The 27968-nt window shown below is 43.4% G+C and overlaps 1 protein-coding gene across 34 annotated transcripts in view; it reads right to left on the bottom strand.

Moving 5' to 3' along the window:
- The window catches only part of ANK2 (ankyrin 2), a 261559-nt gene that overhangs the window by 39008 nt on the left and 194583 nt on the right, over window positions 1–27968 (bottom strand). For 16 of the 34 annotated variants that reach the window (XM_039386600.1, XM_039386605.1, XM_039386612.1 and 13 more), the window contains 14 exons: window positions 27008–27106; window positions 26704–26802; window positions 24165–24263; window positions 23752–23949; window positions 21955–22053; window positions 21354–21452; window positions 19734–19931; window positions 18244–18342; window positions 18041–18139; window positions 15419–15517; window positions 13271–13369; window positions 8243–8315; window positions 1466–1610; window positions 448–459 (listed from right to left, as the gene is read on the bottom strand). In XM_039386600.1, coding sequence (XP_039242534.1) covers window positions 448–459; window positions 1466–1610; window positions 8243–8315; window positions 13271–13369; window positions 15419–15517; window positions 18041–18139; window positions 18244–18342; window positions 19734–19931; window positions 21354–21452; window positions 21955–22053; window positions 23752–23949; window positions 24165–24263; window positions 26704–26802; window positions 27008–27106 — 1517 coding nt within the window. The remainder of the gene's footprint in view (window positions 1–447; window positions 460–1465; window positions 1611–8242; window positions 8316–13270; window positions 13370–15418; window positions 15518–18040; window positions 18140–18243; window positions 18343–19733; window positions 19932–21353; window positions 21453–21954; window positions 22054–23751; window positions 23950–24164; window positions 24264–26703; window positions 26803–27007; window positions 27107–27968) is intronic. The other 18 variants (XM_039386601.1, XM_039386602.1, XM_039386611.1 and 15 more) reach the window with 3 other exon arrangements.

Genomic DNA, 27968 nt, shown 5'->3' with positions numbered 1-27968 from the left:
GAGATGGAAGTGTGGAACCCAGGAATGCTACAAAGCTCCTGAATGTAAAAGTGTGCCTTATGTATCACCCTTCTCTTCCAAGCCCTTAACAAGGCCCAGGTTATATCCAGAAAATCTAAGCAGCATTTCTTAGCCTAGTTTCTAACCTGGATACCTGGGAGACCACGCTGCAGTGCACATCCACCAGCCTAGAGAGATCTAACCAGCTCTGGTCCAGTTAAATGTAATTCCTGTTCAAGTATATGTTGTTTCAGAGGCTGAGAAAAACACTGGTATCATTGAAAACTGTACAAATCAACCTTGAAAACGTTTTCCAACAGCAGCATCTTTCATTTGGTCCTCCAAACCAACTTTCTGGCATACAGCAGGCCTCCAAAGTGGATGAACAGAGACAGGTGCCACAGAAGGGTATAGAGACAACAGGTGCTCATGCTATGTGATACCTACCTGGGCATGATGCTAATGAAAGCATATGGAAAAGAAAGAAAAATGAAGGGGAGAGAGAAATAAAATAAATAGGGAAGATGGTTACAAATGAAAAATATATGTTTTGAAATCAAATTGATCAATGCATAAGGTTACATGAGTCTAGACTGCTAATGCTGTTCTGCTTTACTGAATTTCTTGGAAAACCAAAGTCGGTATAATGCAGTGAAAATCACATTAAAGCAAAACAATGTGAAAATTCTTAAAACCAGTAACCTGAAGGTGACAGAAAATGAGACCATGGAGTTAGAAAGACGTTTTTCTTCTTTCATTCTTTCTCCCTTTATAATTTTGCTTCATTTCAGTATAATCATTCTAAATGGGAGTTTAACTTAAACTGGCTTAAAATCTGCGTGCACAATCATTTGTATACATCATCTTAAATAAAATGTTTGTTACTGTGGAAAGAACAAAAGGGTTTGATTTTAGGCACTCTGCTGTAGTTCATAAAGTTCCTCTAGGAGTTAAAAAGCCACAGAGTCACTTTGTTTTCAGTAGACTCACTGGAACTGCCTAAAAACCAGCAAAGACTCCAGGCTTGTGAGACCTGAATGATGGGATTTACACATGCTGTGAGGAAAACCAAACTGTTTCCTGACATCTTTTGTTCCAGGAGCAATTCACAGCCTACTGAAGTAAACAGAAGGGATCCTACTGATTCCACTGAGCCTCAGAGATGCTGCCAGAATAACAATCAAGACTGCAAAACGAGGTAGGTTAAAAATTCTGTTGCCAAGACTTCCACTTTTTTCTTTTATTCCCTTTAGTGTACCCCAGTTCTAAAGGCAGTAAGTCCGGAGACACTGCTGACTTACAGCAGCCATTTCACACCCAGGAGTGCCCGGGTAGCTTTTCAGAGCTAGAACTGTGGGTGTTCCTCTGCCACCTTGAGTGAGAGACCCTGAAAGGGGGATTTCAAACGTTTGTAACAAAATGAGTGTGGAATTATCGCAAGAAAAGTGATGTTTCCAGACAATACCTGTCCGATCGTCCTCCTTCCAAGCTGTACCTCAGGTAGTTCATACCATCCAAGAACTGGCTGCTTGGCAGAGAGTCATCCCCTAGTTCTCGGAGATCTTCTGGCCTAAGGTACTCTCCCCCATCTCCTGTCATTGTGTCATCACCTGTAAATCAACCACAGAAGGGACAGGGCTCAGCACACACAGGGGTGCGACTCCATCTGCGCATCGGGATCCAACAGCTGGACAGCACAATAAACAGCAAGGCCTTTCTCACTCAGGGAACACTGCAAACCACAAGCAATTAATATATGTAATGACACTGCCACATCAAGCAAGATATTAAAACAAAAATTGAAATCAAGGTGATTAATCAATTAGATTTAATCTATTGTTTGCTGTTGCACGTACTGCTAAGGGGCACATTTCTTTGCTATTCTGTAAAGTCTCTCTGTTCCTTAAATCTATTTCAGCTCTCTGGTCACAGCTATGCTTTATCCCAGCCTGACAGTTTATGGTTAAATATCCCCACTTATTTGACTGTAATCTGTTTGTTTGCAGAAGAAAACATGTTTTCTGTGGCCTTATGCCTTATAGTTGCAAATCCTAATTTAAACTCTCTGCTGTCCAACCTCCACATCATATGAGGCTCTCTCACCCATGTTACAACATCCTTCTGTGATCAGCAAGAAAATTCTTATTTCTAAAACACAGCAACATCCAGAAACTGGAAATAAGCTCACCTGCATAGATGAGAATGATGATTTTTCAGAAAAGTAATTCCTAACAAATCACAGCCTAAATGACCATTCTGACACAGTAACCTTTGTGCATATACTCTGAACAACTGGGTTTAATCTTTTTTTTTTTTAGGTCCAAAATTATTTTCCCCAGGAAATTCTGTCTATATGAAGTCACAGTTTGCTTTCCCCAGCAGACTAACAAAACAGATCCCATTGCCAAGCAACACGTAGATGTTTCTTTTCATTCCCATTTGCAAGATGCCTTCTCTCCACAGTTTCCTCCTGGATATTTCAGTCATTTTCCCAATTACTGGATGAGCCTGCCACACCCTAGGCCACGGATGGCTTCAAACTTTCTCATTTTCTAAGCTGTGTGGGCAAACTGGAGGTCATCTTGATATTTGTTTTCACAAAAACAAATCAAGCTACTTTTACTAGCTTGATGTTTCAGCTAAGAAATAAGTAATTTCTTATTTGTCATCTAAAACTAAGTAAACTTTGGGGTGGTTAAGACTTTTTTTTGTATACACTAATATTATATGTAAAAATGAGGCTTGACTCTTTTCAGTCTAACAACAAGAGCTCTTGAAAATTCCATCTGCCCACATGAAGAGGGAGAAACTGGGCACAGTTTCACAGAAAACAATAAAATGCATTTAATCATTTCATGTTTCCTGTCTTCTGACAGATGATGCCTCCTGTTTCCTGGGAATGTCACTTTATAAAGCACAGGGCTTAGTGAAAACTTGGAAGATATTAAGGCAATGCTGTTAATCAAACAGTAAAAGGAATTCCAAGCTATATTTCAAATAAACTAGATAATTATAATCATGCCAGACATTCCATCTATAATAGAAACAAAGGCAAAAATCTTCACCACTTTCATCACACCCACATCCTTAAAAAAAAAAAATCCAAAGTCTGCTCTTATTCCAGCTTTGGCCTCTCATCTAAGAGTTGTCAATACCAGGGCTAAGTACCTCTGTTTGATGTGCTGGGAACATCTGCAAACAGTAACCAGACTATCCATGGATATCCTTCAACAGCAGACTAATCTTGAGGGAACTAGAAGATAAAGTCACTCCCCGCCAGCCCTTTGTGCCCTTCCACCTTTCCTTAATGAGATGAACTCCCAAGGAGTTCCTTATAGGATATGAAGGGGAAAACCACATACTTAAACCTCAGTGATTGCACATTCAGCTGACCAAGGCCTTCCTTACACAGCAAATCTTACCAGATGGCGGCTTTGTGGCCATACAAGAAATTATCCTTTTTAATTGTGCCAGAAACGATTTGTCTGCCATCACATTCCCCATCAAATTGATGCCAGGAACATTTTCACCACTCACACTAAGCAGTCTGGGACAAATATAACCCTTGACACTGGTGCTCCGTTGTTTGCAGTGGCCACCTGTGAACTCACGAGTAGATTTTGAGGAGTCACCTGCTTATTGATTTATCTTCTGTTTCCTAGAGAGAACACCTTCCCAGCTGAACCCCTGCACTTGCTGCTGCCGCTGTCGAATGTCTGAACACAGTTCTGAGCATTTTAAATCACTGAACGGACTTCTAAGTGACACAGGATACATTGTGAGATCACATATCTGCTCTGTCAGCGAGAGCTTGGCTGGACACACAGGATTTTACTGAACCCCAGGAACTGGAGACCCACACTGATAGGGCTGTACTGACATCTGCAGAGTCAACTCGTTCAGGGAAGGCTCAACAAAGGCACTTCCTACCATTCCTACACTGCTTCTGCTCATAAATGAACTGCAAAACACAACTGCTGTATGAGAATTGCTCTGGAATTGTTTCTCACAAAACACAGAGAAAATGTAAGCAAAAGTTAAAAAAAAAGAAAGAAAGAAAAGGGTCTGTGTCAAACTGCCAGAAATCGTTTCTAATAGATGTTTTTAAAGCCAGATGAGTTTGCCAAAATTATTTTCTCTACAGCATGCAGATAAGTCTACAGCTCACCACAGAAGTGCTGCTCCTTAAAGGTAACAGATGGAGAAGGGAGAGCTATGGCAAGAACAATTTTTATGGAATGTGTATACTCCAGAGTTTCTGTGACACTTTCCCTGGACACCTTCACTTCCCTAAAGTCAATTCTCCACTTAATGGCCCACACTAGAAGTTTCCCTGGATTACAGTTTGGCTAATGCTTTAAATTTTCTTTACTTTTAGCCAGTCAGGAAAGCAGAGTTTCACGCGTGGTTTCAGATATTAATGCACTGAACAGCTCCTGGCTCCAACTTTAAGTTCCAGGATTAATTAAGGAAATTAAGTTTTCCCACTAATTAAGGTGCTCCTGCAGAGGAATTATGTGCACGTACACCAGCAGTGACTTGTGCCCATTTCTCACATATATGCAGCAGTATTTGCTACTCCAAGGCCATGTAGGGAGGCACTCAGGAAATTCACTGTTGTATTTTAGCACTGTGTTTTTTTTTTTTTCCTTTTTGATCAGAAATCTGATCCAACCAGGTATGGATTAGCTGCTTCCTGGAAATCTCAGATCACATTACCATGTCCTTAAGTGACACAGCAGTTCACAGACCTGCCACCCTGTCACTGATGCACTTCCCCGAAGGAACAGCAAATCCTGCTTTTACACAGAAACTATTACAGTCAGTATGTTGGAACCAGGCACAGGGTTGACTCCTCAGCAATTTCTGGACAAGTTTCCCTCATGAAAAGGACAATTTTTGTTCTACTGATACTGGGATTCCAATGGGTTTTTGAGAGTCCAGTGACTACTTGCACATGAAAACCTCTGTCTATCCCTTCTCTGCAATTGAAATATCAGCATTAATTACTGTTTGGTGTGAGCTGACCTTCATGGTCATGCCCATCTCAGGCCATGTTGCTTCTGACAGTCCTGTCTCACCTTCTGCTTCAGCCTTTCTAGTCCCGTCTGCCTGCAAAAGTCATCTGGCCAGAAAACAACTTGTCAGTACAAACAAAGAGATTAATTTGCAGACAGGTCAGTTCTCTGGCTTGGTTCCCTACGTGGTGACACGTTTGTGCTGCCAGAATGGAGGACGAGGGGAACCACAGCCAGAACTTGACTGCTTCTGCAGCAGCCAGAACTGAGTCTCGAATAGGAAGGGAACCTACAACTTTGGAAAATTAGCTGGAGATGAGGAGGCTCAAAGAGAAACTAATGAGAGCTCTTGAACATCCTTTTAAAATAACGCATGGAACGAGTGCATAGAAGCATATTAATATATGGGAGGAAAAAACAAACAGGTTGCTGTCTTTTCTAGATGTTCCTGTGTGTCTACACTGACTCAGCCCTAACAAAAACATCTGCTTGTGCTCAACTTCACTAATTCCCCAGACATGACTAAAATACATTTCACGAGATGCTTTGCAGTAATTCCCCTCTGCTACTCTAAGGATCCCTGGGGGGGCCAAGTGTTTCTTTTGTGGCAACAGCTTTAAAGGAACTCAACTTTGCAGCAACACTCACAGCCAAGGCAGATGCAAAGACAAAAATGCACAGGTTTTTTTTTTAGTGCAACTGTATCCACACCAAGCATTTCTGCTGGCATGGGTGTACCTTTCTCAAACCACATCACTTAACAGCTCTGCCTATGGGAATTTGTAGTGCAATCCCCATTGATGAGGATCAAATGCCATTAAGAAAAAAAAAAATTACCTAATTCTGTTCAAATGAAAGATTATCTTTTTCCAGGTATTGTAAAAGGTAAAGAATTCTGAATAATAATACATATGATAAACAGAAAAATGCTGCAAGAAAATTGAGGAAAAATTAGGAGGATTCTCAGTCCATGCAAAATATTTTAAAATAAGCTACAGAGGGCAGGACCTGCCAAATCGAGCTGAGCTATCTGATAGATTATTTGGTGCATTATTTTATCTGGTTAACATGGGATGTTGCACTTCTGCTTGTTGTAGGAATAGGAATGTTATGTTAACAACAGAACAGCATGCAATTATGCAACATACCTATTTTCCAGGCACAATACAAAATACTTATCACCAGTGGTCAACGGGCTCCACAATGGAACATGAACCCCTTCTTTGCTCAAGCACTCTTGTGTTTTACTCTTGGTAATTATGTAACTACAGTTGGCAGGTTTAGGTGTCACATCAATGTATTTCAGAACACATTGTGTCACTTGAAAGAACACAGAGCTAGAGAAATCTTATTGCTGGTCTCGTACAAAGCTACACTGTCACTGAAAGGTTCATCCCCTCCATTAAAAGAGTTTTTGCAGTCTTCCTGTCCCCAGCTATTTTAAGCTCCTGTCCCAAGTACCATCCACCTTAGGACTCTTTGCAGGGAATGTTAATTCAAAGCACTGGAGAGCATTAGTCATGCTGGACAGCCCCTTCAAGTTCTGCCAACATATTCAAGATATAGGTAATAAATCTGAGCTTTCCTGGCCTCCCTTCTTCCTCCCACCTTTCAGGAAACACACACTCAGCCACACTTCAAAAGTAACGGAGAGGAGCAGCGTTAGGCACCCAGAGTATGCAAACCTGTGTTGTTTCAACACCAAAAATAAACCAAACAGTCCAGGTTAAACAAGAAGAGAAAGTTTGTAGGGCTTACTCCACGAACTCCTGCTAACAGCACCTGTGCCATTACACGCTTCCCCATCACTGAAGGGTTCATCATCAGAGTGTTTAAAGGCTGTACAACACACAAATTGGTTTGAGAAAAGGGAATACTCTGGATTAATCCTGTAGAAGCAGAAAGACGTACCAGGCTTTGTGGACTTAAAGATGGTTCAATGGTAGATTGAAAGACTGGGAATAAACTCAGCAAGGTGAACATAAAGCTATAAGCAGTTTAAAGGCCATTTGTCACAATAATTACACGAGTAGTTGAATTGTTTCTCAGACACAAAGCAGCAAAAACGTTCCCGAGCAGAATAATCTCAACGGTCATGATGCAGCAGAAAATAATTGATTTTGAATCACACTTGTTTTGCTTTCACATTTGAAAACAAGAAGTTGCATCTGGAGCCTAAGCATCGTTATTTCCTCAAGAGTCTAACTCATTTATCAGCAGAAATCCCATTTCTAAAAGCAATGCAAGAAGTTGCATTGGCACTAATGAATGCCATTAACTTCCTGCACCATTTAGAACCACAAGTGCATTTGCATTCTTTGTAAAATTAAAAAACCCAACCCTGTAACCCGTGTTCCCAAATCCCCAGGACTTGTTGGAAATTAGTCACTCTACAAATCATTTGCACGAAATAATAAAAACAACCATAAAATAGCATATGTAAGATACTGCAATATTAATTAACACTGCCAAGAGTAAAAAAGAACATAGAAGATTCTTGCAAACATGTTCATATTTATCAGATGCCATGTGACTGAACTGTCTAAGCAGTCACTTGTGAACTTTGAAAAAGGGACATTTTTAAGCCTTTTCTGTAATTCTGTGCTGTACAAAATTGCAATATTTTATCAATTCTTCCAGAAGTTCACAGATTATTTTCTGGGGATGTTGCTAAGCAGTACAACACGTGTCTCCTGTCTGTCCATGTAATGGACTCTGAAACCCAAGTGCCAAACTTATTAGCGTGTTGTTACTTTGTGTCATGCCTCATGTATCCACGAGTCCTGTGTGCCAAAAGCTCCCTGGAGGGAACAGCCTGCTCACCTTCCACCTTATGCATCTCCTCACACAAATGTTTCCAATTAGGCAGAATTCCTAGATATATGTATCTGATACGGGTGGCACGGGGCCAAAAAAATTACTGCTCAGATTCCTCTTCGTGGGAGGGTCAAAGTCAGCTCTGAGAAAGCTCTACATTGAAATTTTACAATCTGAAGTTGGGAAACGTTCACATTTGTTGATTTGGTTCGGACAAGCTTTTTCTGAAAAAGATGCAGGGGTCCAGGATTTTGCTCTAGGTCAAATTTTGGCATCTTTATCCAAATGCTACGATGATTACATCATTTTAAAAAGGCATTTCAAGCACTGCAAAATGAAGGCATCAAGGAACTTGGGCAGCTTCTCGAGGTGACATAAGTGATATGGAATTTAACAAAGTTGCTCACCTTCTTCATCCGACACATCCAGGACCTCAGTCATGGTCTCGGGGACATTCAGCTTGTGCTTCTCTGTTACAGTCTGCAAAGACAGAACCATCAGTCCTCAAATGAAACACCAAACAGAGCAGCAAAGTTTACAGTGGGATATTTTCAACACTGACAGCAGGGGGATGTGCTGAGGCACTTCATACTGTGTATCCCCCTCCCCTAACTCTCCCTTTCATCTGTGCTCCAGAGGCTCCCATTCTCAGTGCTGTGTAAGGTAACATTTCTACTGGCAGAAAAGTACAAAAAACATAAAGATAACGTGCTGGTCAGAGGCATAAAATTTACTTATAAGTGGTGCATGTAGAACAATTCAGCTCCATGTTTCCAAGATGATTTTAAAGGGAATTAGGTAATGTCTACAGAAGAGCTTCAGAAAGTTGTATGTGGCATATGGAAATTATTAAATCGTAAAGCATTTGGAAATGAAGTTATGAATGATGTGAAATTCCTAAACTAAAAAAAGATGTGAGGGATTTACACAGATCACTTGAAACATTTCTCTTCCCCCCCCCAAAAAAATGCCTACACTGCATATTAATGATATCCTTTTCATAAATCACGTACATTCCCCCAAAGCATGTACACATCAGAAGGAGAAAAAAAGGTTATTTGAAGACTCTGATATATTTTGTGCACCTAAAAGCTTAAAGCATTGTGAATCAAGGCAAGCATGGACTGAGGAATAGTGGGAGAACACTGATTAAACATGAGAGCACAGGGCGGGAGAACACTGGAAGATATTTTTTTATATAATTTTATCTTCATAAATGACTTCTGGGACAAAACAGATGATGTTCAGGGGTGCTGAATCAAGAATGGGGACATCCTTTCAGCACCAAGACAGAGTCTGGAGAGGGACATGCAGAACACAACGAGAGCAACTGTAGGAAGTGCGAGGTGTGAGAAAGTTGCCTGAGGAAACTCTTGAGCGTGTTACGATACGGGACACAAAATGCCAAGGGCTTCAAAAAAGAGCAGTTTGAGCAGAACTGCATTAGTCACAACCAAAAAAATAACAATTTCCCTGGCTCCACCCAGCTGTGCAGCCAGTCAGCTGAACTGGGGAGCTGTGGAGGGCAGCACACACATGGCCTTTAAGGTCTGTGGGAGCAGATGTGCCCCTCTGGCACAGAGGAGAGTGCCAGGAGGCCACGTGTGTTTCCTGGGAAGCTCCCACCGTGGCAGAGCTTCAGCCTCTGCTGTAGGCAGTATCTATCCTGCAGAAATTACCATTACATGCAAAAGGAGGGAAGGAGCATAAAGTGAGAGGGATAATTAAAAAGTCAGCCAAACCCCGAGTCCCTTGTGCAACATTCTTTTGGGAAAATGCCCACTGATAGCAACAGTGAAGTCAACAGCAGTTTTTATTGCACAGAATTTAGTAGTTATTTCCTGATCCTGTTGTATATATTCTCTAGTTCTAACAAACCCACAAAGACAGCATTCTTGATTATTGTAACATACTGCACTTCCATAAACAGCTATGTTACCAAGCGTGTAATTGCTTTGCAACTTTGTTTTAAAAGCCTGCTTCACGTTTTTGAAATCTATTTAACTGTGACAGCAGTTTTGAGTTCACCCTCCTGAGGAACGGGGAGAGAACAATGCCCTTTGCCTCAACTGGCAATCCCAATTAGGCCCCCCCAAGTTCACTCTTACCCAGGAGTAAAGACAACTAATTATTTCTGTTGCAGCAGAACACGTGTTCGGGGTTGAAAACTAGTTTATATTCACCGAATGCCTCCGCCAATATGTCTGACTTTTCCCCCCGTATTCCCATGGCTTTCCTTGGATAGAAATGTCAGGCAGCAGTGGGGTGATGAGGCCAGCAATGACAGATGGGGAGGGTGCTGTCACTCAGGTGACACTGACCTTGTCCCTTCAACAGCACAGTTAACAAATAAGTTAGACAATAAGCTAAAGCAAACCACAAGCTAGAGGTATAGAGGCTCGCTGTATACTTCTCTTTTACCCTGCTCTATTTACCATTTACATCAATTTATTCATAACTTAGGTTTTTACAGGCCCCTAGATAACAACAGTCTGGCCTCTGACTAAGGCTCTCAGACATTATTATTTATTAACAGAGAAGCAGGGATACTTTATTTACTTCCTGACTTTCCCATCGGTCAGGAAAAAAAATTATTACCTAATTTAACAACTGAAAGGAAGTTTGGAAAAGAGACTCAAAAGAGTGTGCACGTGTGTGCTTCAGAAGAAGAAGAAAAAAATCTGCAAGGCCCACTTTGGAACACTGAACTCAGCAAGAATCATTCATTCTACTTAATTCCTAATTCTACTTCATCATTAATTCTACATTAATTCTAATCCCAACAACTTCTGTTGGGAATTGATGCTTTAAAAAGGAACTTCTAATGTTAAACTAGAGTTTTTTTAATTGATAGGCACATCAAATACTCTCAAAATTTAAGATCTACATCTAGCACCGTGAGACCTGGAAAATTGCTCAATGTGTGTTGCTTAAACTCCCTACTGTTTGGTGCCACTGAGAATTCCATTATGGACTTCAAGCTTCTGTATTTGAGGCTTTCACTGTGAGGCCAGATCTTCATCTGGGGGCATAGAATAATTCAGATATATAAACCCATATGTGCTTTCAGCAATGACTTACTGAACAGCACCATACTGTAAACAACCCCAAAGCTCCTCAGATATTCATTTGTCCACAGGAAGTCTGTGCTTGCTTGTATAAATGCCCCAAAACTTAATTGCACAGCAAACCTCTGAAAGTCCGGTTTATTCTGATTTATTTCCTACTCATCTCTAATCTTCCAGCAAAAAAAAAAAAAATAAGTGCACTTTATTCTCTCTATTGCTTTATATTCCTGTGGCTCCACTAATAACACCACTAATGCAAGTAAGAGGAAAATTTGTTCCAAGTTAGAGCAAAGCAAGGCTTTGGCACTGGAGATCTTTTCCTCATCTCCAACGCCAGTGACTTGAATATCAATAAAGCATCAGGCTGTCTGACATCCTCCAGGCAGGGCTCAGCCACAAGCTCAGAGAATGAGGTAGCTATGGTGACAGCACCTTCTTTGCAGTGCTAAAACACTGTGTGCAGGTTTGGCAACACCAGCCTCACCATCTGGAGAACTTTACTGCAGGGAGTGCCTGGTATTTATCCCTCCTTTTCAGGACTTGTTGTAAGTTATGTTTAATCAACGTTCCCCACCACGAACACCGTCACCAGAGTGTGTATTCCATATATCCCTGAGGCACAAGGTTCAGATGAATTCATGGCTGGAGAATCTGCTGAGTTTATCCAGGGTTCCCACCTGGCTTTCAAACTGCAGTTTTCGACTCAGTCCTAAACCCCAGGCATCAGGTGTCCCGTAGAAAAATCCATTACCCTTAAAGTTTAAAGAAATATTTACCCAAAGTAAATAACTCACAGGTGTCTTTCCATAGGGTAATCCCTATTATTACAAAGCTCTAACACTTACATAAGACAAGGTACAAGGCTGCACAGTGCAACATAATGTACAACAGAAAGGAAATTAGAACTTATATCAGACAAGAGGTGAGAAGTGTGTGCCAGGACGAAGCACAGAGAACAGCAAAGGGGTGCTTGGAGGTTAAAAAATAGTCTTTTGAAGAGAGCTGAAGTTCCTCAAAAAGTTTTACCTAGCTTTTATTTTTCTAAATCTCTGATTATGAGATTATGTTTATGCACGTACGTGTGTGATGTGCTATATGACTGAACAAGAACATGAAGGAATAACAGCAAAAACCTACAGACTTCATTAGAGACTTCTGGAATTACTCTGGAATTTCTTGTCCAAACCTGACTCGGCCTGATCTTTGCAAGTCATTAATAAATTATGACTCACTCTATTTGTAACCTTATTCCATCTTCCTTGGTTCATATCACTGGGACTTGCTGTCAGCATGCAACAACATTGAAATTATTCCCCCATTTCTTTACAAGAGATTTTGTATTTCTTCCCTTCTTCTAACCCTCACCCTGACTGAGCAGCAGCATCTTTTAAGTAATCTGTGGATTTTTAAAGCTCTGAGCTCCTAAATGACATGCAGAGCTGTTTTCTAGACTGTTAATCCTTCTTGAAAAAATAAAAAAAGCATGACCTTACAACAGTGTTTCAAGATAAACGCAGTAATTGAGGTTAAACTGAAATTAATTTAATTATGCACTGTTCCTATTGTTTTCCCTTTCTACCTGCTAAGACACGTGTAGATGGGAGGTAAAAGTCCAAGAAGAGAAAACCTTCCCTTCCCAGGGTGCGCAAATAGATCAGTTTTTCCTGGCTTAAAGCTGCAGTACCACCTTGCTGACATTGAGCACACACACTATTCACAAACCCTGACATCAAAATACACACCCCAAGACTGTGGGGGGACTCAGCACATAAGGAAAGATTCCTCTGCATTTGGAAAAACGGCATCTGTTTGAACTGGAAGTGACTTGAGTAAGAAGATGATGGATGAGATCCACAGCCATCCCACGAGCATCATGAGGCTTGGCACCAGGCCATGGCTGCACAGGCCAAACGTGAGGACACCGTGACGTGCTGCAAGGGCTGAGCCTCAGTCGGTGTCACAAGTGTGGAGATGTCAGGCCAGGTGGGGAAGGAGAGGTGACAAGGGAAACAGATAAACAGGGCAGGACCTAAGCAACACCACACAAACTTCTGGAAAGTTTGGGCTTGCAGCTCAGACCCAGACCTAGAAAAAGTTTGACTCTGCTTTCGGAGGGTTGTTTTCCATCTCTGGGCACACAGATTTTGTTCCCAAGCTCAGTGGAGCCCGTGGTGTTGCACACACTTCCACAACGTTTAAAAGATACACTGCAGGCACCGTAGCAAAAATCCAACAGGAAGGAGGGGGGCAGGGGCTAAAACCAGAAAACAAAAAAGCAGGGGAAAAGGCACCTGGAGAGCCTGAGGGACGAGGAGAAAGACAACATTCTGAATAGAGAAGAGACATTGTAATGCATGTGCAACTCACAGTTGTGGTGGTGGTGATCTCCTCCGTTACAACCTTCAGCGTGTCCACCACTGAGATGTACCCCAGGCGCCTGGCGATGGCTAAGGCAGTGTTCCCATTCTGAAGGGAGAGCAGAGGGGGGAGAGCGCTGAGAGGGAGGACTGTGATGTGAACCAATGAGCTCACGCTCCGCGCTGCATGAGCCAGCATTTCCATCCAAAACAAGGCACAGCCTAGGAAAAAATCGCTGCTTTTCTACCGTTACATCTGACTCTGTCTTTGTAACTTCTTTTAAGACTATAGCCCCGGTCGCCATGGTAACACAACACACTTACATCTGCCAGATAGTCCAAATACTAAAGACTGTATGGTTTAACCCTTCAGGGTTCAAATCTCACTGGACAGCACGTGTCTTGCCTGTAGAAGTTTCTGTTTTGTTTTGCATAAACGTCAGAAATAGTCTTCTAAAACACAGGAAGTTTTTTAAAATGTTACAGTTTCGCTCCCAGTTGAAACTGTTAAACCTTTATCAGATACAATTCCTTCCCCAGGGAATAGAAGATTACAGCTATGTTGTCCACATACACTTCTATTCCTTCATACAACAAAAATGCATCTCCAATGAAAGTACACAAAAGCTCACGATCTAACAAACACAAAACACGAAAGGCTTGAGGGGGAGGAATTATTTTCCATTTAAATACAACTATGTGCAGTTTGAATGCTCATAATACATAGACGTGATCCATCAAATGCACATTAAAATGATAACTTAGTAAGTGTTTTGGCTTATTTATCCTCATTTTACCCCCTGAAACACTGGCAGTCCATGGTCCTCATGGCACTCGACCTGGGGAGGGGAGGAAGGGATGTGATCCACGGTTCTTTCTAAAGAGCTCTACGCAGAATTTTTCCATGTTGTTTTGCACTGAACCAAGGGACAACATCCTGGCCTGCTGGGGAATCATGGAATGTCACTGTACTGCTCTTTGCACTGAAATGATTTCCCTTGCGACCCCACTGTGCAGGATATCAGCCTGAGGGCTTCTCTCTACTTCAGTACCTAGTTATCTGTAATTTAAATTCTGCTGTATTAGTCTAGCTCAGCAGCCCTGCAGCAACACAGGCTTTGTGGATTAGCAGCACAAAACAAACAGATTAGCATCTTCGCAGCACAAATAATCTGACTGCTACTGTCATTTGCAACCCACTCCCATATTCCACTGGCAGATGTGTCAGGTTGAAAGTCTCTCTTATCTTAAGCCAGAGGTTGCTATGTGCGGACAAGAACAGATCCAGTACCTGAGGAATCACGTAAATTGAGTAACACACATCCTTAAGACTCTGCTTGGACTTGTGTTAAGTGGCCCCAAATCAAGTGAAATCAAGTCGAGATCTTTGGCTGAACATGCCAAATAGTGCCTACAGCCCCAGAAGGTGACTACAGTGGTCTGTCACTTGATGATCTGGTGCACAAACTGGTATTGTGGATAACTTGACCCAGGATTACTCAGTGTGATGGTTCCAGGACCCAACAAGGCGCCAGTGCTCATTTAAAAACACGTGCACTACATCCACGCAGAAAGCTGAGCCGCTCTGGGGAATGACACGAGTTCTGGACACTCTGGCTGCATTTTAATGATTACCCAATTAGAGGTGACTAATAACAACATCAACATGAAATGGGACAGTCGCATTCCTGGCTGACTGTGGGGGAGGAGCTGTGCCAGAAGTCCCTGACGGTCTTTGAGGAGGCATTAACATCTGTGAACTCAGCAAGAACCTGAAACGGATCCAGCGGAGAGTGGGCCTAAATTCTCAAAAAAGCCCGGGTTCTGAACTGCCCACAATTTTTATGGAAAATTCCTCATGGAGATATCAATTTACAGACAGAGGGGAAACTGAACAAGGCCAGCACAGCCAGCTGTGGCCAGCCCGACCCTGCAGCTCAGAAATGCGTTTCTCCCCCTCACGTTTAGCTTAGTGCACAGTTAGACCAGATCTGCACTACCTTAAGAGGATAAGGAAAAGCAGAGGAAGCGACATTTACACATCTGACAACCAGCTGTATGAGGAATACTTTCCCCAGAACAACAACTTGCTCTCAAGCATTAAGAAAGGAAAGAACTGTCCAGGGAATAAGTTCCCACTGGCAGGTCACAGACTTACCGTGGTGATGGCGTTGGGCTTGGCCCCGTGCTGGAGCAGGACATTGATGATGTGAGTGTGACCTTGCTGAGCAGCTTGGTGAAGAGGGGTGTACCCGTTCTGTTGACAAGCAAAACAAACAAACAAAGAACAACAAGCACCAGTAATTAGATTAGAAACTTCACTGTGCTTCCTTCTGCTCCTTTTGAGACGTTTCAAATATAAATTATGCCATCGATTGACCCGAAGATGACAAACCTTCAGTAACAATAGTTTTCCTTCCCCAGATTAATGAAAATATAAAGGAATATAATATTTTTATTCAGAAATCATCTTTACCTCACAAAGACATTTCTCCCTCATTTCCTAAATCAGAGGGAGGAACAATGAGGAAGAGCAAAGTTAAAGTGGCAAGTTAAGGGTACAGAATCATAGCTGAGGCAGAGAACATTCAACTTGCTCACACATCTTTGTTTTCAACAGAAGCCCCAAGATTTGCCTTTAAAATATCTGAGCCGATTAAAAAAATGCATCAATTTTACCAGAAGTGGTTAGAGCCTATTTGCTTTTTAAAAGGCTATCAACATATATGTATTAAAAATGTCAGTCAACTTTAGCTTTGCCTTCAAAAGGTTGGACCAAGCTGTAATTACACTTAAAAAAAAACACGTAGACAGTGCCTGTATTAAAAAACACTCTTAAGTCCATACACTTCTCTGCTCCAGTGGTTCGTTCTAATGTCACACAGGACAGAAAGACAGCCCAAGTATGCTGCAGCTGGCTGATCCGAGACGGTATTGTGAAAGTCCAGTCAGGCAATTCATTTACAAAATTAGTTGCAATTGGCTTTGAAAGCAGGCAGAGAAGAAACTGGAAGAAAACACCAAGTTGATCTCACTGTACACTTACATAAAGCCTGGAGGCAGGCTCTGAGAGGTATCTCTGTTGCAAACCAACAGATGCAAGTAATGCTTTTCACTGCCAATTAAACAGGGATATTTCAGAACTGTTACAGTTCTTACTGTGAGTGCATGGACCGCTAGGAATCCGAAGGAGGATTTACTGTAGGTTCTAGTGCAAAGTAAATTCACTGTCTGTACTTCAGTATTAGGGCAGTCCTTCAAAACTGGAATTCAGCCCTACTATTTTTCACAAAGCTTCACGTAAGCTTTCCCTAGTTAAAGCCCAAGCTGTAACAGAGGTTACTTAGTCTTCAACATGTCTATCCTGAATGCAGCCAGGACAGATTTGCTCTTTAAACTGAGTCCACAGTGCCAGCTGACAGACTGCCAGTATTTTTATTGGTCCCCAGGTGTGAGATTTTGGAGAAGTGCTGCCTCACACAAACTTGCTGACTTTAATGAAATTATTATAAATAAGTGAAATACCTGGGTAAATGGAATCAGAATCTGCCCCAGTGGCCCCTTAAAAATAGAGAGAGACCTAACACTAAAGATGCAAGTTTGTCTGTCCCTTGAGCTAGCCTCCAAATACCTCAGCTGAATGTCTTGGCAGCTACAGTTTGGATCCTTCTAGTGTCTGTTTCATTAATTCTCATCAGCTGTTTTTCTAGTGGTGTTGCCTGTGCTTTTGAAATACCTGGGTTTTGCCCATTGATTTTGGGTGATCCCATGAGGGATGAGCCAGAATCTTTATTATTTGGCTTATTCTCACCACACTGAGCTGCTACTTTGAGAAATAAGTCCATCCCATAGGTCACAGCTGGGGACACAGGAGCTGGGCAGAGGGACCAGCAGACTACAAGTCAGTGATTTTGGTGGGATCTTAAAAATACTATCAATGGGCTGCTTCCTGTCAATCCCCAGACATCCAGCCCGAAGCTGGTAGCCAGCTCTAACAAAGCTGCAGCCCCACAGCTCCTGAGTTAGCCTTCTTTTTCTGATAAGGGTGATGGGATGATACCTGGGATGCCACACACGGTTGGCGTCACCAGAACCTCTCTGTGTATTCTCAGGAGATGCACAATTCTTGCTACAAAATGCATCCCATTCAGGTGTGCCCACCTGTTTATCCAAGGAGAAAGTGCTGAAGGCAGTGAGCTTCGTTCAAACTTTGCAGTCAGGCCCATTTCAGCATAACTGGTCAGTACCAGCATATCCAGATTCCCCTCAAAAATCCCCAAATCCTCCTTCAGGAAACCACAGTTCCTCACCACAGCTGCTTCCTCTCCCAGAGTCATACCACCCACGCCTTGAACAGCAGGAATTTTTCCCACTCTTCCCCCAGCAGACTGGAGAGAACCTGGCATCACCCTCCAAGTGCCTGAATTGTTACTTACTGGTTTGACAGCACACTGGTGTAAAGCATGTGCAAATGAGATCAGAAACAAACTTGCATTTGTTAGCTTGCAAGTAACAGGAAAAAGAAAAAAAAAACAATGAAATGGATTCTCCCAAGTCATTTTTTCATACACCCATAGAGTTATCTGACTTTTCTTTCTTGAACACCACACAGTGAGATGGAGCAGGGGGAAGTCATCCCACTACAGTCACAGATATGTTGGCACCTCCCATGCCATGGTTAGAGCTTCCAAGTGAAAAGGCACCCGTGGAATGTCCTCAGAGTGCTGGGTTACCACGTTCATAATAAGGAGCAAAACCACAGTAATGAGAAACTCTTTACCTTTGTTTTAGCATTGACATTTGCTCCGTGCTTGAGGAGGAAATTCACCATTTTGATGTTTCCATAGTGACAGGCCACAATTAAAGGTGTGTAACCAAGCTACAAGAAGAGAACAAAGAAGTAAAACTGCAAGCTCAGTGGAACATTCCTTGGACAAGGGTAGCATCCTTTGTGCTGGAGACAGCAGCCACTCCCTGATTTACCTTTGTCTGAGCATCCTGGTTTGCACCATGTTTGGTGAGTATTTCAGCTACATTCACTTTATCCTCTTGAGCTGCAAGGTGTAAGGATGTCAGTCCAGCCTGGAGGTGGGATACACAAAATGAATAAATAAATAGACAGAAATAAAAATAAAACCCTATTTTGCATGAGGAACAAAATCCAGACTTTGCCATTTTCTCATCTTTAAAACATGAACAGATCCTAACTATAGCTTCTGAGTATGGGTGGTGTTTTTAAACAAAGTGGAGCTGATGTTGCTCCTGTTCCAGCTCCAAAGCAATTCCATCTCCATAACCACAGAGGAAAACTTTCAGGCATCAATGCTCACGCTCGGGTTTTCTACGATAATGTCATTTGGGAAGCTGAGGAGCCCATTAATAAATTAGGGAAGCACATTCACTGTGCTTCCCACTCCTCAGACAGGAAAGGGAACCTTGACAACTGCAGGCACGAGTCAGAATGAAGACCTTAATTCCAGAAATAGATCCCATTCAAAGATGCCAAGGGAAAGGATGCAGCCTCTAACTGAAAGCTCACTGGGATCACGCACACAGCACTTTCACGTGAACAAGTCACCGAACAAATTTCGTATAAGAAATGAAAATCACCTTGTTCCTCTTAGCACAACACATTAATTCCAGACAAGGAGAGCCTTCTATTTTGATCTGTATGAGCAAAAGCTGCAGGTTTTTCATCTTAAGTAAGTAAGATTTACATATATCCCTGGATAAATCCAGTGACCTATGAAGATCTACAATAATCGGGGTTTTTTTGAGGAACTTGTTTTCTATGAAAAAGCTGTAAGGTACAATTATAAAAAAAAAAATACAACTGAAAGGTCCCACTTAGGATTTTTCTCAGTCTCAATTCCAGTAATAATCTTGTCCTGTTATTTGCCAGACACTGCCAATTTCTTCCCTAGGAAAAAAAACTGAAGGATAAACACATGAGGAAAAGAGACTTTGCTGGTTAGACCACAGCTCTCAGGTTTTGATGCATGTTGATAAATCTGCCCATGGACCCACAAAGTCCAGAATTTTACACTCCTCTTCCTCTCCATCTCATGTAGAACTGCAGGAGCACATGCAAAACACCTGAGAGATGGCAAGGATGCAGCACAACAAAAATACTGCAGCCCTGCCTTCCTGAATGCTCAGAAACAATATTCTCTTGCTCTGCCTTTCCACCTGAGCCAGGTGTTACACCCGTTTCCTCTGGGCACAGCAAACAGCCACAGCTCCTCCTGTGCATTACCAACCAGAGCTATTAATTACGTGACACAAGTTAACTGGTCAATTATTTTCCAGTCCTAGACACCCTCTCCTCATTTTTACTGTTCACCCACCTGTTGTCACTCCTGCAGACTCACCAACAGAGAGGATTCCTGACAGTGTATCATCATTCCTGCACTGCACTTAGCATCTTACCGGATATTCCCACCCACAGTACTTCGCCTCTGGTTGTGAGTTACCTTTGTTGCCACGTGGATGTTGGATCCTTTCTCCAAAAGCAAGGTCGCCATGTCAGCGTGACCTTCTTGGGAGGCCAAATGAAGCGGGGTGACTCCCTGCTTGGTCAAAATGTTGGTCTCAGCCCCGTAGTTCAACAGAGTGGTGGCTATCTGCATCTGATTTTTCTTGGCAGCAATATGCAGAGGGGTGTATCCGTTCTAACACCAGCCAGGAAACAAAAGGAGAATAAAGTTAACACAACAGCCATGTAAGCCTAAGAAGTCAGGCACCATAAAGCAGGATTATTTGATGTTACCCTCATTACTAGAGAGGAGAGTTCATTACATTTTCAAGGCCAGACGTGTCCCACATAGCCCTGCTGTTGTGCTGCTTTGTCCATCTGTTATTTTCGCTGCCTAAACTAGAACAAAGCCAGCCCTCGCCAGGGTGGGCAGGATCGTTCCACTGATACCTTCAAATTATCCCGAGTTTGACACCTACATTTTGTATAACCTATGTTGCAAATAATCACTTCTGACTGATGAGTGACATCCCCCATGATGACTGATGGGTGCACACTCTCCATCGCATTATGCTTTTTCAGAGCACGTGGGTAGAGATGTGTTTGCATATGGAATTTTGATGTGTGTGTCAGTCACTGGCTGGAAACAGCAAAGGGAAAGAATGTTTCTGCAATCAAATTAACCATTTAAGCACAGCAGAACGGCATTTGCTGGCAATAAGACAACCTCCTAATTGATTTATAACACACCATGGGGGCAATTTGACTAAAGCTGTGCTGGGGCAGAGTCCTCTGAGGGCTCCCCTCAGGGTCCCCTCACCTACACAGTGATACCAGGACACCCCACTCCTAACCCTGTGAATGAATGCCCTGTGTCAGAACACACATTTCTAACGTTGCTGCTAATATTGCACAACAGTGAAGTGACTTCCAGCTGCGAATAATGCTGTGGTGGGGCTGGGTCCCCTCAGGGTCCCCTCGCCCACACAGCAATACCATGACACGGACGCTGCTCCAAACCCTGGAATGGATTCCCAGTGTATGTGGTCAGAATATACATTGCTAAAGTCATTACTAATATTGCACAACAGTGAAGTGCCTTCCAGCTGGGAACAAAGTTGTGGCGAGGATGGGTCCCCTCAGTGTCCCCTCAGGGCTCCCCTCACCTACACGATGATGCTATGGCACCTCTCCTAAGCCTGGAGTGAGTTCTTTGGGTTTGTGGTCAGAATATACCATCATCATCATCATAATCAGCTTTGGCCATACTGATCATCATCACTGGTCTACTCTGGCCTCCTATCGGGAGACACAGAGACACGCTATTCATAACGCTGCTGCTTCTTTTAGGAACACACTCAAGATCGCTCTTGAGGAGCAAAGACAACGCAGAAAGAGCCGTGTCTTGCCAATAGCGCCTGAGGAGACATTCCTCTGCGCCTTTTGCGACCAGAGTTGTCTATCTCACATTGGCCTTTTTAGCCAGCAAGCGTGGGTAGAGTCCTTCTCAAATCTTCCTTCGCAAAGCCTAGCCATGACGATGATGATGATGATGAAGTGACTTCTGGCTGGGTCCCCCCAGGGCTCCCCTCACGGGTGCCGGCGTGGCCGTGCTCACCTTGGCGGTGGCGTGAGGCGACGCGCCCTTCTCCAGCAGCAGCAGCGCCACCTTCTGGTTGTCGTAGTGCGCGGCCACGTGCAGCGGCGTGAGCCCGTTCTGCAACGGCGGTTACGGCGTTAGCGGCGGCGGCGCGGCCGCCAGGGGGCGTTACGGGGGGCGTTAGGCGCTGAGGGGACACGGCGGCGGGGAGAGAGGGATCGGGATCGGGACGGGGGGGGGGGGACGGAAAGGGGGAATCGGGATGGAGGGCAAGGCAGCCCGGCGGCGAGTTAGCAGGGAGAAGCCGCGGAGCGAGCAAACCAGGGCGGCAGGCGCAGGCTTCCGTCGCACCCGCCCCGTGAGGGAAATTTGCACCAGGGCGGCAGGCACAGGTTTCCGTTGCCCCCGCCCCGTGAGGGAAATTTTGCTCCTGTGTTTTATCCGCTCTGGGCAGCTTGATGGAACCGGCACTTCATGAGCCACAGAAACTGTGCCCCGTGCAGCCAAACCTACCACCCTGGGGGAACGCGAGCCCGCCGCGCCAAAGCAGCCCCAGCCTCCGTGGTGTGCCTGCCGCACACCTAAGGAGGAATAACCCAGCTTTCTTTCCCACCAGTACCTTGCCAGCGGAATCGGGACAGGCACGACGCTGCAGCAGAAGCTTCGCCACTTCCAGGCTCCCGTATTTGGCTGCCACGTGCAACGGCGTGAATCCCTTCTGAAAAATTCCGGGAGATAAAAGGCAGATGTCTGCGTCAAAGGTCACGCTGACATCTCACTTTTAAGAACTAGGTACTAAGCACTTATTCTTCAACCTATATTCCTGCTCTCAGAATCGATAGCCATACCGAGAAAGAGCAGCATATCTCAAAAGGAACACAAGAAAATACTTCTCCTTTTGTTATTCTTTCCTCTGTACGTGCTGTCAGGCTGGCAGACACTTCATCTGATACACACACTGCGTGGGGGCAATGAAGGCACTGCTTCAAATGTACACCCCAAACCAGCTGCACCTCTTCTGTTTCATGATGACAAGCTTTAGAAATATTTCCTGTATCAGTTGTTGCCAGTAACAGTGAAACACAGACTAAATTCGGGGAGAAAAGCTCCAAACTTCACATTCCTCCATTAGGGTTTGTTGAAAAATGATTTGTATTTGGACTCAAGTGTCTATACAGTCACTAAGTTCTCCAGCTAAAAAAAATCCTGCTCTTTGCCTCTTTTAATTTCAAAACTGACAGGGAAAATTCACGGATGTATGACAGTAGGTGGCAGCCTGCACTGCTGCCCGACAGGAATTTTGGGAAGCTACGACGACCTATTTGCCTGGCACATAAGTGATGTTTAATGTTTATTATCATTGTCATTTAGTTCCATTAATCCCACCTCAAAAAGAGTTTATAGTGGGAAATCTCAAACGTTTTCACAGTTCATGTATCACAGGTCTGTAGAGATATTATCTAGTGGGCTGCATCTTCTCCTATTCATAATTATAGAATGTTCCTGCAATACTAATTGCCATCAAGCAATATGGGAAATTAGGAAAGTATTTAGTGTATTTTTAGCCATTCTAATGTGATCTAACAGCTGGATAAAAGGAGAACAGCATGCATTCCCAGTCATCTGTGGACCATAATATGAAAATTGCTGGTTTAGTCTTCTAAACCCTGGAAGACACCCTGTTGTTCAAAAACATGTTTTAAGTTCCAGTTGAAAAACCAAGGGTACTTCAATAAATAGTGAGAATTACGTGATTCTCACTTATCACATGCTTTAAATTTGGAAAAGCTATCTTGGTATACAATTCTTTTCACAGCTATCTGTTCTCTTATGTGTTCATCGATCTGTTAGGAAGATATTGGTAAACATTTTTGGCTAAAAAACCCAACAACGATTCTGCAGAGTCTTTTATAACCCCAGACAAAATGGCCTGTTGTGTCACAAGACACCTCATTTATAGAACCACCAAAAATAGATTCAGCATTGAATGCAACTAGACAGATGCTGACCTGGATGTTTTGGGAGAACTAAAGAAACAGAGCAGAATTATTTTACTAGTTAAGTAAACATGGTACTGAAGAGTAAGGAGGCCTGTTCATAAAAAATGTGTCACTGCCATTCACTTTTCCTTTTTGAAATTTTTGTCCAAAAAATCCCTACCCAGAGGACAACGGGAAAGAGAAAAACAAGGGCATTTTCAAACCTGTTGGGACCGCGCGCTTACCAAGATCTGCATTTTGCTTCAGTGGGAACCAAACCCAATTTTAGAGGGTAGCAAAATAAGCTGAAAATCTGATTAGCGTGACACATTACTCCCGTCTATCGGATGGCTGCTGATTAAGAACAAAGCAAAACGCTCAAACTAGTCCAATTTCTCGGTGTGAAAAAGACACAGACATGGAACGTTTTGCCTTACTTTGGTGGACATGGAGTGGGAGGCGCCTGCCTCGAGGAGCACGGAGGCGACGTCGACCTGGCCCTCCCTGGCGGAGATGTGCAGGGGCGTGTACCCGTTGGTGGTGGCGGCGTCGGGGTGGGCCATGTGCTGCAGCAGCAGCTGCACGATCTCCGTCTTACCCAGGCGAGAGGCGATGTGCAGCGGGGTCTGTTCTTCCTACAACTCAAATCAAGCGGATAATTAGCACAGGTAGAACCGCCCCGGACGCCACGTCCTGGCTGACGCCCGCACACTCATCTGTGCATTTGTCTTGTGGAGTCATAGGAAGGGATAATGCAAAAAATGACAGTAACAGAGGAGAGGGTGGTGACGAGTGACTGCCTGAACTCCTCTGCTTCTGCCAGAGAAACCATTGTAAGCAGAACACCTACCCTGGCTCGGGCATCAACCAGGGCCCCGTTCCTCAGGAGGCAGCGAACTACTTCCACCTGCCCGGCACGTGCCGCCATGTGCAGCGCAGTCTCTCCACGCTGCAGAAAAAGCAAAAGCATTTCAGTGTCCTAATCCCCCACAAAGGAACAGAGCTCTGACAGCCTAACTCCCACCCATGACAACTCGTGCAGAGACCCGCCTTCCCGCCAGCTGAGACTCTGGCTTCAGCCCCAGCACGGGCAGCTCAGGATGGGGTGTGAATACATGTTGCTGGGCCTGGGTATGCTTTGGATTGCAAGCTGGGAGATCCCAGACAAACATCATCTTGACTACAGAGGGTCAAAACAAACCTCCTGGCTCAGTGAAAATTCTGCCACATAGATTTGCCCTGGTCACATATGTTCCTCAGCTTTCTGTGTAGCAGCGCATCAGCTCGCACGCCTCACAGGAGATAAGAGTACACCGAGCCTTTCCCTCTCAAGGGATTGCAAGGCACATGAGCCTCACGATGGAAGGGGCTGTTTTTCCAGATGGTCCCTTCCTGCTCGCTGTGTGTGGAGCTGGCAGCATTAAAAGGCCTTGCAGTGGCTGAGCACAACCACGCCAGCATACGAAATGTGTAAAATCTGTGCTCGGCAGTGTAGCTTTGTCTCCTGGGTAGGGAATCAATCTTGTCTCAAGCCTTTTGTAGCCCATAGAATTTGCAGGAGAATATGAAATTTTGGAAAGTGTGATATGGAATTTCAGGTCAGGAACATTCAAAACATTCTTTTTCACAGGTTTGCAAAGAAACACCGGAAATGAGTATTCCTTGGCGATGGCACTTCTGGCTTAATTTTGCACTGTTCTTTGAGTGCAGTGTCCTAAACTGGACCGAAACGGTCCTTGTGCAGCTCATCAGCATCTGGTACATCAGGTACTGGGACAGTTCCACAACCAGGAGCTCTGTATTTATCTGTCATGTTGTGAGAACACAGCAGGGCTGATCCTTCCTTTGTGTTAACTGTTCATTTTTCTTACACTCGAGCTGGAGAATATCCTGTTGTAAGGCCTTTAGCCCCTCGACTATCAATTAAACTGCAACTGCCAAAACGAACACTCTGGTCAAGATCTTTTACATCAGAATGGGAATCATGTCTTCTTGTCCTTGGTCTAGATGTAGGGAAAGAAGCAGCCTGAGCTTGCCTGCTCTTATGAACTTCTAATTACAGCAAACCCTCTTCACCAGGAGCTGATTTGTCATTTTTAAATTAACATTGTATTTAATATAAATTAACATAGCTGTGATTAGTAAGTAGGCAGCAAACAAAATCCCACAGCCTTGGCTATAAATCTTAATAATTTCATCTGCATAAACTTTACTACCTGAAGAACGAGCTGTTTAAAATGTGAATAAGGTTTACATTTCGTACACTCTAAAGATGAAATTTCTACAAGGACCTTTTGAGCTTGAATTAGCAAAGCAATTTAGTTTTTGGAAACAGTAATTCAACAGGGATCCCCAGCTTACCAAGTGAAAGCCAAGACACCTGCACAGCAGAAATTGTAAAGTGTTAAACTCTGCACACAAATGACCAGTAACACAATACTTTTAACTGCTTCCACAAGCATTTCTTGTTGGCTTTCATACCATCAATAAAGTTATTATATAAAAGTCTGCTTCTATAAAAAAGTATGAAAAGTCTGTTCTAAAGAGTCACATAAACAACTCTGTGTGCTCAACACTTTTACTGCGTCCCATATCAGGTTCTTCTGAGAAAAACTAATGAGTCCAGCTTTTGTTGTTGGGAATATTTACCTATAAAACCTTATTTACTGGTAAAAAGATTGCTCTCAAAGTACTTATGGTCCTGAGTTGAATATTTGTTTAAACTGTCAAATTCAAACAGTAAAATACCTATGAAATACAGCTCAGAAAACTGTAACGTTCTTTTTATTGTTATTCTGCTTGGTAACAAAGCTGTTGGTATACAAATACTTATTTCTATGGTAAGTCAGGTTCTGCGTTTTGTGTTACCTCCCAAAGGTCACATTTTCTAGATTTAATCACCACTTCATGGACTTTCCTGTCCAAGAGGAACATCTTGATTTTCACAGATCTACTTTTTCTTCATTTGTTGGGTTTTAAGCATTTTTGTGCCCTTCCAGTGACAGAAATGACACAATTTCATGGCAGCCAGCAAAGCTACTCAGGCAGAAATTACAGCCATTTGGAGTCAATTTTCACCCTTAAGAATAGAAACACAGGCTTTGTGGGATTTGGCCTATAATCCATTTTGGATGTATTTGGTAAGCTTTGTCCGTTTCTAAGGAAAACTTTACCTACTCAAGCACTGCTGGAGAACACATGAAACCACAGATGGCTTATAATACCACATACAGTCACCATTTCCCCCTCTGCACCAAGAGATTAATTTCTCCTAAAATGCAATGAAGTCCTAAAATATCATTAAAATGTGACCTTTGGTTGAGCTCCATGATAGGCCAGAGACTGTCTGGAGGTACTACAGGGATGATTCTAGTCAAAGCCATACTCACAATGTTAGTGACATCGGGAGAGGCTCCGTTCTGCAGCAGAAGGAGGACTATGTTCAAGTGGCCCATAAATGCAGCCACGTGTATTGGTGTGAGGCCCGACTGCGAAACAAAGCAAGAGCAGTTTTACTCCCCTGCACGGGTGTAGGGAAGGGGCTTCTTTGTTTAAATAAAACACAAGTGAGGTGTGACAGGAGAGAGAGAGAGAGGGGCAAAAAAAAAAAAAAAAAAAAACAAAAATCCAAAAAAAAAAAAAAAGGGCGAGAGAGATGGAATGTTTCTTCAGGACACGAAACATTTTTTCTACCTCTGTTATAGCCTGGATTGAAGCCCCATATTTCACCAGGAGTTCCATGACTTTGATGCGATTTTTCTTGCAGGCAATGTGCAGTGGAGTAAAACCATTCTGTGCGAAAGACAGTCATGTTAGTCGGAAACATGCAGCTACACTTCCCACACAGCTCCGCGCCGGCACGCCGGGAGCAGAAGGGTTAGAGTACCAGAAGCGACTGCTCTCTAAGCACGACAGGTTACAGATGAATTACAGACATCTCCCAGCGTCTGAGGCAGAACAAAGCAGTGCTGCTGTGCTCTTCTCAGGGCAGTGGAGACCAAGTGAGCTTCTACCTCCAAAGCCCAAATACAGATATGCCCATCCTGACTTCCAGGTGTATGTGTGCACATGTCTGCATGTGGTTCCCCAGGGAGAACACATGTGTCCATTAAGGAGGGCTTACAGTGCTTCCCAAGAGTGCCTACCAAAAGGGAAATATTAACAGATTATAGTGATTACTTTGGAATTAGTGCCTTTATGAAGCATTTTCTATACCTCTCTAGGAGAATCGCAGAATCCCCAAATGGTTTGTGTTGGAAGGGACTTTAAAGTTCATCCTGTTCCAACCACTGGCAGGGACACCTCCCACTAGCCCAGGTTGCTCCAAGCCCCATCCAACCTGGCCTTAGACACTTCCAGGGATAGGGCAGCCCCAGCTTCTCTGAGCAACCTGTGGTAGGGCCTCACCACCCTCACAGGGAAGATATTTTTTTTCCTAACATCTAATCTAAACCTACTCTCTTTCACTTTAAAGCCATTTAAACTGAGAGACAACAGAGCACTTCTCCCACATTCCACCTTACTTGGTCAATTTACATGTAATCGAAGCATCTGCGTGTATGAACTTTTATATTTATGCATCAATCTAAGGCATAATATTCACGTCTGAGAGGGTGTGTGTGCATTGTGTGAGGTGTCTTAAATAAAGAGCCAC

Source organism: Pipra filicauda, unplaced genomic scaffold (assembly GCF_003945595.2).
Source record: "Pipra filicauda isolate LSUMZ 115617 unplaced genomic scaffold, ASM394559v2 scaffold495_size435866_pilon, whole genome shotgun sequence".
Taxonomy (NCBI): Eukaryota; Metazoa; Chordata; class Aves; order Passeriformes; family Pipridae; genus Pipra; species Pipra filicauda.
Note: the sequence above shows the minus strand (reverse complement) of the source record. Positions and strands in the feature narration are given on the sequence as shown.